Source organism: Lynx rufus, unplaced genomic scaffold (assembly GCF_022079265.1).
Source record: "Lynx rufus isolate CCGP_SWC_20201006 ecotype Redwood Valley unplaced genomic scaffold, mLynRuf1.p SCAF_3, whole genome shotgun sequence".
Taxonomy (NCBI): Eukaryota; Metazoa; Chordata; class Mammalia; order Carnivora; family Felidae; genus Lynx; species Lynx rufus.
Window position 1 is genome coordinate 32,553,499 of NW_025814845.1, and position 14,762 is coordinate 32,568,260.

The 14,762-nt window shown below is 37.8% G+C and overlaps 1 protein-coding gene across 4 annotated transcripts in view; it reads right to left on the minus strand.

Moving 5' to 3' along the window:
• Positions 1-14,762, minus strand: part of ATP8A1 (ATPase phospholipid transporting 8A1) — a 233,808-nt gene that overhangs the window by 45,989 nt on the left and 173,057 nt on the right. For all 4 annotated transcript variants that reach the window (XM_047092415.1, XM_047092413.1, XM_047092412.1 and 1 more), the window contains 4 exons: positions 9,391-9,574; positions 9,187-9,297; positions 2,712-2,786; positions 2,485-2,607 (listed from right to left, as the gene is read on the minus strand). In XM_047092415.1, coding sequence (XP_046948371.1) covers positions 2,485-2,607; positions 2,712-2,786; positions 9,187-9,297; positions 9,391-9,574 — 493 coding nt within the window. The remainder of the gene's footprint in view (positions 1-2,484; positions 2,608-2,711; positions 2,787-9,186; positions 9,298-9,390; positions 9,575-14,762) is intronic.

A 14,762-nucleotide genomic window follows, 5' to 3' on the forward strand; every position in this document is an offset into this window, starting at 1 on the left:
TCTTCTCCTCACTATGTCATTACCACAAGTTTTTATTTGACAGAAAGCACAGGTGGGTGCAAGAAAAATTAGTTCTACTTTTCCATTTTCCTGACCGATACTTATTGTCACATGCTAATCCTTTAACCCCTGTCACGACCTCAGAACCTCCGACCCTTTTTACCATAACAAACGTAATCATCATCATTCAGGGCAACAATGCTTCTACACTGGAGACCCACAGCAACTGCTGTGTATACAACTATGCATTTTGTAGCCATTTGTCCCTGAATTTTAAAACACTTAGATGGGATTTAATCAAAGAATTTTCACTGAAATCATGAGACAATCTATAAATACTATTAAAAATGGTTGGCAACTTGTATATAAATATTCAAAGGATAGAGAAGTTGTATAATCTGTTTGTCTTGATCTGATGACTTTTGAAATGCATGGGCTCTGCAGACAATGAAATACTTTGTAAACAACAAAAGAACAACAAAGGATACAAGGAAGGATGCTTCCACACTGAAACTATAAACTACCTTTTCCTTGGCCACAAGACTGTCTAAAGTTGCCATGTGCAGAGGGCACGAAAAGATGTGACTTTCCAGGAATGGCTTTGGATATTCATGGCAGGATCAATTTATGTTTATAAGCAAGAGTACCATGGCCAAGTCTGTGGCTGGAAAGTTAACTCTTGAGAGAGTATCGTGGATCCTGAGCTACGGTAGACTGGACACCTGTGACTGAGCTTGATACAACTGTCCAGGTTAGTGAGAATTACTGTTAGCATGCCAGTAGCCCTGGAACTTTCCCAGCTCTCAGATCACTTTTCCAGGAAAGCAACAGTTCACAGTCCATTGTATCTGCTCTGTGTCTTACCGTCATTTGAAAATACCCACCACAGGTAACGAAAAGAATTTATAGCAAAGTGGTGCCATTTAATACGAACTGGACATCATAAATAAATTTTTAAAAGTCCAAAAATCGGGGCGCCTGGGTGGCTCAGTTGGTTAAGCGTCTGACTTTGGCTCAGGTCATGATCTTGTATTTAGTGAGTTTGAGCCCTGCCTTGGGCTCTGTGTTGACAGCTCAGAGCCTGGAGCCTGGAGCCTGTTTTGGATTCTGTGTCTCCCCCGATCCCCTCTCTCTCTGCCCCTCCCCCACTTGTACTCTGTCTCTCTCTCTCAAAAATAAATAAACTTAAAAAAAAATTTAAAAATCCAAAAATAAGACATTCAAAAATTAAAGCATGCATATTGCACATTATAAGCACTAATCATTTTCAGAGACTATTAGAAATACTTTTCAGAACCAGTGGCCCAGGACACTTCAGCTTTTGTTGTTGTTGTTAATTGACCAAGTTCAGTTATAAAAAACAATGCCAACAAGTCGTATCTGCACACCTGGATATGCATGCACAGCACATTCATGAAGACCTTGTCTCAGAAGATGAATGACACCCTGGCTATCAAGTTAGCGTTTCCAGTGTGAGCTTAGTGGAAGTGAAATGCCTTTTACTTTATTCTCCTGGTATACTGAGAAATTAATAAATATTAAAAATATCCTACGGTAACTGTCCTAAATTCAAAGAACTGAATTTAGGTCACATCTGATTATTAGTAATATGCCAATAACCAGGTACTGTACTAGATGGGAAAAGTTCTGTGAAGGTGTATTATATTCGTGGCTTTTATCATATTTTCAAAATAGCACCTACCTTGACGGTTACAAAATTAAACATTTTTCTTTCACTTACACTGAACAGAAACCTGAATTATTAACAAATACTGGTGGAAAGACTTTAAAATATAAACCTGAGGGAAAGTAAACTATGCAAAAATAAATGAGATATTTTTGTTGTTGGGATGAATAAACACCATGACCCCAAAGGATGACAAATAGTCCATGGTGTGTTATGTAGGGTACAAACTCAGAATGTGATTTTAGGTAAACGTTAGATATTTTATCTTGTATTTAAAATTTCATGGGTTGGAAATACTGAGTATTATGACTGAGTTATTGGCCAGAGATTATAATGCCCAATGCAATCTAATATTCTTATGAGGTTGAAGTTATTTCACAAAACAGAGAATTGATAAAGAATGATACATCATCCACCCCGCCACCACTTTACACATGTAAAGACAGACCTTATCGGTCCTGGATGACTGACCCCTGGGAGGAGTGAGCCTTTCCCTACAACGCTGCAAAGACAGAAAGCCAGAGGGCCAAAAGGACACTCTTGTCTGTCTTTCAGACCCAATTTACTGCTGCCTGGCAAACCCCAGTGAACTGTGGTTACAAGTTAATTTTATAAGAAAACAAACATATAAAAACCCTTCTCAGTCCATATCAGAACCTGAGGCAAATATGACTTGCCGTGGTCGGAACCCTGGAGTTGTTTCCTTAGCTTTGGAAGACCAGATGCCCCATGTAATTAAAACAGGAGAGCAAGTCCCACTGCCCGCCGCAAACATGCGCCAGGACATCCTGTCCTACCTTGGTGTTGAAGTCCAGTGCGTTCTGAGACGTTTTGTATAATTCAGGATACTTTAACATATTCTCTTTTCTGCATGATCTCTCAAATATTCCGAGCGTTAAGGGAGGCATTGCTGTAAACATCTAAAGGGCAGAAAGTGGTTATTACTCCAAGCAATCTAACGCAGGGTGAACCTTTATCTCAAAGTATTTAATGAAACAAAAATAATCAAATGTCCTCAACTTACCACATTGTAAAGACCTATACACCATCTCTCAAACAGGATCTGTCCAGAGAAGCCATTAACAAAGGCAAACCAGATCTAGGAAGAAAACAACCCCAAATCCCTTAAATCAGAACACAGAAAATATAAATGCATTGCTTAGAACCTGAAAACTCAACCACTGTATAATGGCCGTTATTAACATATTATTTTCCCAACTTCCTTAAAAATGGCATTTATTTTTTAATTTGAAGAGATGCTTTCAGAAGATATTTGTTATTTAAGTCAGAATTGGCTTTAGGCGTTGGGTCAAAAAAGAATCCTATTAACAGGCAATCATACATTAAAAAAATTAAATATAACTTTATTTTCTAAAAGGTACTTTAGGGAATATATTTTAAGCCACTAAATTTTTAGAGGTTTAATTCCTTTTTGAAAGATTTATCTTTTCGTAATTAAATATTATTGTTTATATTATAAAAGAACATTTGTTTATTTAGCAAATGAAATGATTTCCGATGACAATACCATAGCGATTTTCTTCTGCGTTGGCTGTATTCATATAGGTTATCTATATACATTCACAAGTTTACCTTACTGGAAAAGTGTTAGATAGTGTCATATCCTGTTCCTTTCCCTCTTAACAGTACAAAATACACATTTTCTCAAGTTGTTACATATCCTTTAAAATGACATTAACAGATGGACGTCTTCTATAGCGTGACTCTAACTATTTTGGGATATTTTGTTTGCTTTCAGTTTTGGTATTATATATAATTCTGAACTAAAATTCTTGTACAGAAATCCCACACATCTATATTTTCTAAGGACGTATTTTTTTTCTAGAAATAAAAGCTTTATGAAGGTATAACTAATATACAAAAAAAATGCACACAGTTAATGTATACAATTTGTTAAGTTTGGACATATGTATATACTCGTGAAACTGCCACTGTAATGGAGGCAACCTACATATCCATCACTTCCAAAAATTTCCTTGTGTCCCTTTGTTTTTTTTAAGGATGAATTCTCAGAAGTAGACCTAACAGGATAAAAGTTGATAAACCTTTTAGCATTTCTTGATAATTATAGCCATCAGAATGTGAAATCTGAATTTATATATTAAAAATATCTGGTAACGTGAATTTATGCTTTGACTATAAATAAATCTTCAAGTATAAAGCATCATGTTCTTATACATTTTGCAATTCTCTTAAAAATGGAAGACTTAACTTTGGATACAAAATTAAAAGGCAATATAACAAAAAACTTTAACATGTTTAAGACAAACAGAAAATGAAGTGAATATTAGTAAGTCAACCATACATATATTACTTTTAAGAAAGCAGACTGAAAATGTAACTAAATCTCAAGTTGATCTGGAAGAAAGAGAAGCCTAGCCGGCAATGAGATTACATAACCACACACCCAAAACCAAAGCACAACAACAACAACAACAACAAAACCTGTTCCAGGAAAGCAGTCCTGACATGCCAGTCAAGTGAATTTTTGAATCAGACTTGCGGGGACTTTGCCACACTTCACGTTTCATTTAACCTCATTATGGAAGCATGAATTGCTACAAATTCACCATTTATCAATATGTACCCAGGCTGGCCTCCCTATGAACAGCTTCTGTACCCACATTGATCTTCTTCCTTTTTATGGAGGAAAGGATTGATTGAGCATATATAAAAACGAATGTCTGCTTCATGAGATGGAAAAGAAAACAAAGGAGAAGTAGCACATGAAAAATAAGTCCAAGTTGTGTTAGGGCTGTAACACACATTAACAACAACAATAGCAACAGCACAGGGACCGGAGTCACATCTGAAATTCTTGCTTACTTTGCTACATCTATTTACAGAAAAAAATTGAACATCTGCCCTAGACTAGTAGTCAGGTCATTCATGTGTGCGTGCTTTAAAAGAACTTAGTATCTTTAAATGAAGGTACATTTATTCCTTAGGGTGGTGCTGCTGACTTTACACTCTTTTTTCTCTTTTTTTTTAAAGTGTAAGTAGACACAAGATGACAAGATGAACTTTAATGCTCTCTTGCGTTTTCACATTTGGCCTTTTTCAGATATGGATTATGTAAATACGTATTTGTGATACTCTGGGTGGCGGTAATGTTCTCCCTGACGGGGTCTGTGATTTATTGTAGTAATACACTCTAAGAAGCTCCTTCTGATGCCTTAGAGTATGATAGCAATATATGGAATTATTAAACACCAAGTTTCAAATTATGGCCTCACTAGACTATGAAGATGTGGTCCAGTCTTTGTTGGTCGGAAAAAAAGATGCACACCAAATTTATCCAGTGGACATGACCTGGATCAAAAGGGTCTAGTAATACATGTATCTGCAGTCATCGATGCTGTGTACAATACGAAAATTATGTTACGTTTGCGTGTGAGTAAACATCTGTAAATGTGAATGGTCTCCTACCGTCTTTGTATATAATATTCTGTGCTGATTCAAATGCCACTATGAGCCTGAAATTTAAGAACCTCCCTCAAATCAATAAATATTTACAGAAAGCTTAACATTCAAAATAGTTTGCACATAAACGAGCAAGTCTGCATTCGAAGTTCATTTAAAGAGGCCTCACCGCGTTATGAAAGAAAAGCAGCAAGTTTTAAGTGGAAAGCTATAGACACATTTTTACCTTTTCATTTCTCCTATTGAAAGGAATGCGAACATGTTTTTAGAAATTACCTTCCTGCATTTGAAAAAAATTCTTATTCCAGTTTCTTTTTTAAGAAAGGAGACATGACTAGAATATGAACAGAATCCTTTACTATGGTATGCTGCACTTTCATACAAATATTTTGCCATTCGAGTGTACATACACTTTACAAAGGCCTTTAATAAAGAAGTCTACTGAAAGGATTTTAAGCTAGTGTGATTTGTAGTGAAAAGATATATTAGAAACCTATCCCATACTAAATAAAACAACACCTAAATGACTACAAACACATAAAAGCCCCTTCTTTGACTCAACCAAAACCATGGATGCAGAAAGAAAATACCAGTCTTTCTGGGGAGGTTTGGAGATTATTTAAATTCACAAGAAATCCACGTCCCAGCACAACTCGTGCTGGGAAAGTATCACCTCATTGACTTTAATCAAAGCTTCTGGAAATTAGAAACACTACATTGTTTTGGGATCTTACCAGAAAACCTGGATGCGACCAATCATTTGAAAGAAAAGGTCCTATTTTGTTAGGAAGGAGTCAGATATTTCAGAGAAAAAAAAAAATCCCTTTAGAAAGAGCAATTTCAATGAACACCTAGGGCTGCCGCTGGGTGGCCACCACAAGTGAGTGTTTTATATTGCCACCTGCCGAATCTGTATTTATTTGTCTGGCCGTAATTTATGGCAATGGAGTCACTAGATAGTGACATTCCTGGCAATACAGCAATGGGAAAAGCAGGTTTTGCAGATAATCTATAAAACCCATGGTGTTCCTTTATTAGCAAAGAAACTTCAGACCTGGTATTATTTTCTAAGTTCCACGTCCCAACAGAGGCGTGGCAGTTAAAGCTTCACAGACATTTTCCTCATGGAGCATTTCTGCATATTAAACAGCAGCTTACAAATAGTCAATGAGTCCTCTGCTCCCACGCCTGATCAGCACAAAAAACTGAAAGGAGAGATTCGAGACTGGCAGTTATCCTCGCTAGAGACACCCAGTGATGTGTTTTCTGTCTATTCATTCACAGTAGTGACATGAGCCATTAACATCTGCAGAACTTGTTTTAGCTGGCAAAAGTTGGGTATCTGGGAATTGATTTAAAAGGTCAATTCCTTTCCAAGACAGTTGAATTATATTCAAAATGTATTTCCATAAAGTGCTAAAAGAAAAAATACCTTAAAAATGAGATTTCCAGTAGAGTTTAGGACTTACTTCCTTTTCAATGTGTAAAGTATTTGATCAGTGCTAAATATCTCATGAAGAGGCTTTAAATTCAAAGCCAAGTGAAATTTAGGGCTAATCAACCACAAATCGCGTAACTCTGGAGCGGAAACAGAGCTTGCAGTGTTCGTGTCTCAGTTGAATATATTTTATTTCCCCCATTAGTACGTAACTTTTGCCCACTTCGTTGTTGATTGTCAATGTAGATTTTAAGAAAAAGCAATGAGCTGACTACTCACTTCATTGCACAAAACTAAAGTTTTATAGTAGATTTATTGCTGCTAGTGTTTTTAAACTCCTGGTGTCTTCAAAAGTATTTGTTACCACCTATGTAATCTGATATTCTTTTGAATATCAATGTTTTGGGATGAGAAGAAAATTAAGAAAAACTAGAAGTATAGAGGGGATTGGGAATCAAAAATTATTATTTTAGAAAAGAATCACAAATCTACACATACAACAGAGAACATATCTATATTTGGATCTCATAAGCTATTTTAGAAGTGCATTTTTCTTTAAAACACAGACTATTCCAGACCCAACTCAGCAGTGATGAACAATAAACTCGTAGATTATGCTGTTTAGGTCTCCAAGCATTTGCTTATTTTACCTAATGGGTTGTAACCTAATTGTAGAATTTTAGTGACCAGTAAATGAAAGTGCCTGCACACTTTAAACTAAGTTTCAATTTTCCTAGCCTGAATCTTAAGAACTATGTTCTATCAACATTTTAATAAGGAGATAAGCATTCTGACAGAGGCATAAAGAGCAGCTGAACCAAACATACAGCAGTTCCCAACCAATGTGACAATAGGGTAAATGTGAAATCCACTGATGTTTTGTTTGTTTATAGTGTGACTTCTCTGGCGTAAAGTATGAGCTATTATTTCCATACAGCGAATGGTTAGCTTGTGTCTCTCCTGACAGAAGTGTAGAAACAGCAGATTAGAGGGCAAGGTGGCATAAACAAACGTGTGAGAGAGCCCTGGGCAGATTTATGAGGGTGTGGGAGGCCCTCTGACAGGAGTGGAAGATGGAGGGTTTTCCTAACAAAAGCTACGGGGATCTTATCGTCACACTCTGTAGAGCAGGGGGAGCAAGAAACTGATATCACCTAGAACTTAAATATTACAAACACAGCTTCTAATGATATCTAGATGTTGGAAAAAAAAAGGTAAATAACTTATCTATTATGTCCTGGTTAGCCACGTAGTTCAATTTGTCCACTTAGCCACAGGCCACACGTGGCTGTTGAACACTTGAAATGTGATCAGTCCAAATGAGGATGTGCTGTGATGTAAAATACGCACCAGATTTTAAACACTTGGAATGAAGAATGTAAAATACTGCATTGAGTTTTTAAAGCGGTGACATGCTGAAATGGTAATTTTGAATATACTAAGTTAAATAAAATATGATTTTATTAAAATTTTTTTTAATGTTTATATATTTTTGAGAGAGAGAGAGAGAGAGAGAGCGTGAGCATGAGCAGGGGAGGGGCTGAGAGAGAGGGAGACACAGAATCTGAAGCAGGCTCCAGGCTCTGAGCTGTCAGCATAGAGCCCGAGGCGGGGCTTAAACCCACAGACCTTGAGATCATGACCTGAGCCGAAGCTGGAAGCTTAACCGACTGAGCCACCCAGGCGCCCCTAAAATATCATTTTAAAATTAACCTGGGGAGAGAGGCAAACCATAAGAGACTCTTAAATACAGAGAACACGTTAGCCAATTTGACAATAAATTATATTAAAAAAAAAGAAAATGAACTTGGGCTTTAACTTTTACTTGTTGCTACTGTGCTTCCTAAAAAATTTAAAATTACAAATATGGCTTACATTGTATTCTACTGTCAAGCTTCTGGAGGACAGAAGCTCGATTTACTTTGTAGTTGCTGAACGTGCCTGGCACCTAGTAGGTGCTGCAAAAATGTTTATAAAACAGAATGCATTCTTTTAGAAGTGATATTCCTGACCTGGGGTTAAGTTTTAATTTTAATAATAATGTTATATTTGATACCAGAAAAGGGATATAGCGATTTGTTGCTATCGAGACACAGGAACTGAACGTTCTAAAAATTTTTAGACAATTTCTTCACTATCTGAACTGTGAATACCTACCAGCTCAGAAGACAAAACAGGTCTGGGTAGCAAAGGATATATATATATAGCAAAATTATGTGTGTATCCTTCTGATTCTACCCCTTAGTAGAACTGCTACCCTCAATTTTAGGTCTGTCATTCCCTTACTTTCTTTTAAGGTAGTTTTCCATGTGTGTATCCTTCAACAGCGTCCTGCTTTCTCTAGTGTGGTTTTGAGCTGTATAAAACAAATGCTATGTAGTTGGTAGTCTTTTAAAAACTGAAAACAGTTTTCCTTCATTAACAATTCTAATTCAACATTATCTTACCAAAGCAATGTAACAATGTTAGCCATGAATTTAAACACTGATTATTCTCTGTGGCCAACATGTTTGTAAGTTATAAAAAGTGGGCAGATGAAGGATTCACGAAAACAATGAGAAAACTTCTTTAAACACATATGCATGTGACAAGGACTGCACACTTAACCTGCTATTACCTCAATAATATAGAGGACTATGTTCTTGTAGAAGCAGTACAGGATGCACTTGGAGACTCTGTTATAGTTCCAGGCACCGTGAACCATCAACAAATTCTTCAAATACTTGAACTAAAATAAAAGTGGAAAAGAATTAGTGTTTTTTTCCTCCTACTGTCCAGCTGACGGGGACAAACGGCGCATTTTGCAGCAACGCTGCTTTACCTGAGCTATGGAGTAATCCGAGGAGTTCGCGGCCTGAAGGCCCTCGTTGCCACTGATCCCAACCCCGACATGGGCCGTCTGTATCATGCTGACGTCATTCGCTCCATCCCCAATTGCAAGCGTTATGACTTTGACTTGTTTCTTAACCATCTCGACAACTTCAGATTTTTGAAGAGGAGAAACCCTTCAATTAGAACAAAGTATCAATTAGCTCTGCTTTCTGAGAAAAGGAGTTTTGAAGTGTTACGGTCTTGAAGGATAAAAGCAGCGGAAGATCCAAAGGGATAGTTCTATGAAGTACCATTGTGTAAAAGTCTTTGGTTTGCAGATGCTCAGTTCTGTTACCCTGGTTGCCACTCTAAGGGGAAAAGAGAGTCTAAGAAGCAGGCCTGTAGGTGAAAGGTAGGAGCTGCAGGGCCCCGTTAAACACTACTTCACCGGAATGGGTGCATTAATTTGTTAACGAAATCACATTTGAATTTAGAAATTCCACCGCTTCCTAATAAGCAACATCAGAATTTCAAATTCTTCACATTTGAATGAGAAAGGTCAGGACAGCTGCTGGATGGTAGTCTAAATGTTACACTAACTAAATCCTATACTGTACCTTGGAAATAAAAGTTTTGAGCCTCTGTAAGCAGATGTTAGATAATGTACTATGCACAACTTCAAACTCCAAGGAGCAGTGGGGAACTGGCTAACCTCTTGATCTGTTCTCATACACCATGATGAATCAATCAACCACAATAAACACCAAATGCCTGATTACATAGTTCATATGCCTCAATTTTCTTCCAAAGATACTAGCGGCCAAGAAGAATCAAGCAACCTTTTCTTCCTTCCTTCCTTCCTTCCTTCCTTCCTTCCTTCCTTCCTTCCTTCCTTCCTCTCTCTCTCTCTCTCCCTTCCTTTCCTTTCCCTTCCCCTCCTCTTTCCTTCTCTTTCTCTCTTTTTCTTTCTTTCTTTCTTTCTTTCTTTCTTTCTTTCTCTCTTTCTCTCTTTCTCTCTTTCTCTCTTTCTCTCTTTCTCTTCTTTCCTTCTTTCTCATTTAGAGGAGAAAGACAGCATGCAGGGGAGGGGCAGAGAGAGAAGGAGAGAGAGAATCCCAAGCAGGCTCCGCACTGTCAGCATGGAGCCTGATGCAGGGCTCGAACTCACAAACTGTGAAATCATGACCTCAGCTGAAATCAAGAGTCAAACGCTGACCGAACTACCCAGGCACCACAAGCAACCGTTTATACAGACGGGGGTCGGGAACAGAATACACCAGCATCTATACTAAAATCATATTTGGTGTTAACTTTGGATCAATTTATCACAGATTTTTAAAAGCCATTTAAGGGGGTGCCTGGCTGACTCAGCTGATGGAGTGTGAGACTCTTGATCTCACGGTTGTGAGTTCGAGTCCCACGTTGGGTGGAGAGATTACTTAAAAATAAAAGAGCCACTTAAGAAATAAACCCCATGGCAATGACAGAAGGGTCCAAAGACAGAATGCCTCAGTGTAATTCCTATATCATCCACAATTATTGGCAATTAAAAACAAAGAGGAAAACTAAACAGTGAACTGAGTCCAAAAAGCATGAAGACAGTAATTAAGTATGAAGAAACAACTAACACACACAATGTTAGTGATCAGAGGTAAATTCTTTATCAAGGTGAAGTGGAGTAGGTATCTAATACCTATCTGCTGGAACATCTGGAAAATCATTTATTATTCTATTTAAAAATGAAGACCCTACTCTGAAAGATGCTACCTTATAATTTTCCTGATTATTATAAATTTCCTTAGGAACAATTCCCAGCAGTGGATACTCTGCACAGATATGTACCTTCAAGTGGCCCTACTGCCTTTCTGAAAAGTTTTCCATCAGAGCAGCCCCAGATTTTATTTAAAGTTTGAGAATCATTATATTAGGCTGTGAGTTACTTGCAGAGTGAACCAGCCTCCTCATCTTTGATCCAAAATAGGTACTCAATAAACGGCTGCTACATGAAATAATTCTTTTTAATTCTTTCTTTGGATTTCCTTTCAGAGTCTGGCAATAGCACAAAATGGCCCAACTGTGAACACTGCAAGGGAATGGGTGAGTACCAGCCATTATGGGCTTTTTCACAGTTAGCCCCCATTTTTCTTTGAGGTAATTTTCCGTTCATTTTCACATTTCATTTAATTTTTCTTAACAGACTAATATAAACTGGTAAGCCCACTGGCTGTAGGCCAATGGTTTAAACATGGACTACAGCTAACATGTAGTAAATGTCAAAAAAGCATGCTCACCAAGAAATGATCTAAATAGCAAATGGGAAATGGACATGAAAAGAGAGAATCATTTGAAAACATTCATCAAATTGCCTTTGTAAGTTAACAGGATCACAATGTAAATAACTGTGAAGTCACGCCATGGGATCGATGGAATTAGAAAACGGTGGTATCTGTTTTCATCGGCTGAATGTGTCATAAAAGAGAAATCTCTGCATGGGGAGCTAAGACCAGAGATTGGAAGTGGCATCAGAAAAGGGCTGGACTCAATTTTGTTTTCTTTCTTTATGGCTATCACAACCAACCACTATTTCTTCTGCCTGCCACTATAATTTTCAATGTCCCCAAATTAAAATTGGCTGAGGATTTTCACCAACTTCGTGAGCGTGGTTATCTCAGGTGTTAAAAATGGAGTATTGGGGCGCCTGGGTGGCGCAGTCGGTTAAGCGTCCGACTTCAGCCAGGTCACGATCTCGCAGTCCGTGAGTTCGAGCCCCGCGTCGGGCTCTGGGCTGATGGCTCAGAGCCTGGAGCCTGTTTCCGATTCTGTGTCTCCCTCTCTCTCTGCCCCTCCCCCGTTCATGCTCTGTCTCTCTCTGTCCCAAAAATAAAAAAAAAAAAAAAAAAAAAAATGGAGGATTAATCCCCTTGGCAAGAACAATGCCTGTGTGTGTGTGTGTGTGTGTGTGTGTGTGTGTGTGTGTTTTAAAAGATGACGATATAGCGAGAGGCGTCCCCAAAGTTACACTGTAACTCTTACTAGCAGCGGCATCTGCTTCCTTTACAAGCTAACAGCAGACAAGGGCTTGGAAGAAGATTCAACAAACGGCAGAAGCCTTCATATCTGATGTGTCTGACATAGCCGTTGCTAAGTGGGGATTCGTAAAAAATAAAATATGCATACATAAAATATTTAACTCATGAACCCACAAGCTTGTGATGTAGAGCAAAGAGCCTTACTTTGCAGAGGGGTCTACTGTTTGAAATTCTGCCTATTTTTGTTGCACAAACCTCACTCATGAGGCACACTCCACGGCCGGTTTCATTCAAGTGGAGACCAGAACGTAATGACGCCTCCACCCCAGCTCACTGTTCTGTTCCCCACTCTAAAGTATACAGCAAATGGTTTAGCAACTCTGAAAGTCTCTCTAGAGTATTATACCGGGCTTTCCTAGCAACAATTTTGACTGATTCCTAGTAAGCACCACGTCATCTCATGAAGCAAAAGTGCAGATGTGTCCTGAGAAGCATCCTTTCAGGTCTGGCCTAGATGCACTGTGGGCATCTCTTAGGGAGACAAGGTGGTTCAAGAGGATTCAGGTTAGTCGAGCTGAAATCAGTTAAAAAGCTCTACTGTTTTTACAGCATCCACTAAAAAAATTTTTTTTAATGTTTATTTATTTTTGAGAGACTGAGAGAGACAGAGCATAAGCAGGGAGGGGCAGAGAGAGACACACACAGAATCTGAAGCAGGCTCTAGGCTCCGAGCTGCCAGCACAGAGCCTGACGTGGGGCTTGAACTCATGGACCACGAGATCATGACCTGGGGTGAAGGTGGACGCTAACTTGACTGAGTCACCCAGGTGCCCCTACAGCATCCATTTTAAAAACTGTTCCTTGGTACAAGGCAGTTACAAGATAGCACAACAAACTTAGATGACATTAAAAAGTGTAGCATAAAGCTTTTTGATATAATTGCCAGTACTTCATAACTTCAGAGGACGTGGAAATCAGAATTGCTTGAAAGGGGCTTCCTTGATGAGTTAGAATATGACTTGGCTTTGACAAGGAGAGGAGAGCTTATTGTCAGGTCAAAAAAAAAAAAAAAAAAAACCCAGCAAATAGCATATACTAAACTTCTTCACTGTTCGAAATCATCTAGAACATATTCCTTCTACCATTGTCCTATCTTAGAAGAAGTCACTAACTGAAGTCAAGCATTAGAATTTATTTATTTTCTTGACTTTCATAAACATGCTTCTATATTTGTACAATTTCCAGAATAGTCTAGAACAATGTTACTACATGCTAATTTTCCCAAATGTCTATCAAAAAACTAGAGATCCATGTTTGAGAGTAACTAAAAACTGAATGTTACAAACACCAGTAGTGACCCAATGTATAATTCAGAAACATTATAAAAGCACTGTTTTCTACTCTAGATTTTTTTTAAAACCACGCATGGGTCTGCGTTAGGACTTCAATTATACACAGTTCTCTTCTCCTCCATTGTTGCTCTTTTCTTCTTTGGGAGAAGCCAGAGGCTCTGTGGACAAAGACTAATCAAGTATGTGCTCTAAAGATACAGTTTTTTTCCTGTGGCTCCACAAACAGAAGGTGGTCTTTTGCAATACAAACTAGCAGCACACTGAGTGTAATAGCTCTTCAGATATTATTTTGGCTATAGTTTCTGCACATGCCGTTCAGTATTTTTCTTATTTGCTATGTAGTAACTCTCATTGTCCAGTGGACATTAGATCAGTGTACTGACAATTTTTACCACTTAAGCTGCAGGTATATAGAGAGCACATCTTTAATGAGCCTCATTTTGCACTCTTTTAATGGGATTAGCTAAATGAACTGCCTTTTTGAATGGAATACGGATAAAGACAGAATATTTTAGGGGACTTTTTATAGGTAGCCAAAAGGAGTGTAATAATTTATCTTACTGTATTATGTTTTTAGGTTACTAACCTAAAAAACATCTTATATATACACTAGAAATAATATTGATAATGTATCTCAAAAACATACTGAAAACTTAAAAGTTACTATAAAGTTGCTATTAGAAGGTGAATCCAGAGAAACGTTTTAAGAACAAGGAGGAAGAGAGTATTTCTTAATTTTCCTGAAGTGTTTTTATAGTGACCCTGTGCTTATAGAGCCCCTGTATTTACTAAGCTTGAGAAGTGCTCCTGGTGACTATTTAGAGGTCAGGATCATTAGTAGGGGGTTCTGCTGTATTTTCCAACACTTCTGAAGATTTCTCCTTGTGACTATCAGTCTATTTATTCCCCATTGAGTCATATTCTGCTAATAAAAAAAATATAAAAAGAGAAAAAAAAAACCTAAGAGAAAAACTTTTGAGATCTTGACTCTGAACTAAAAT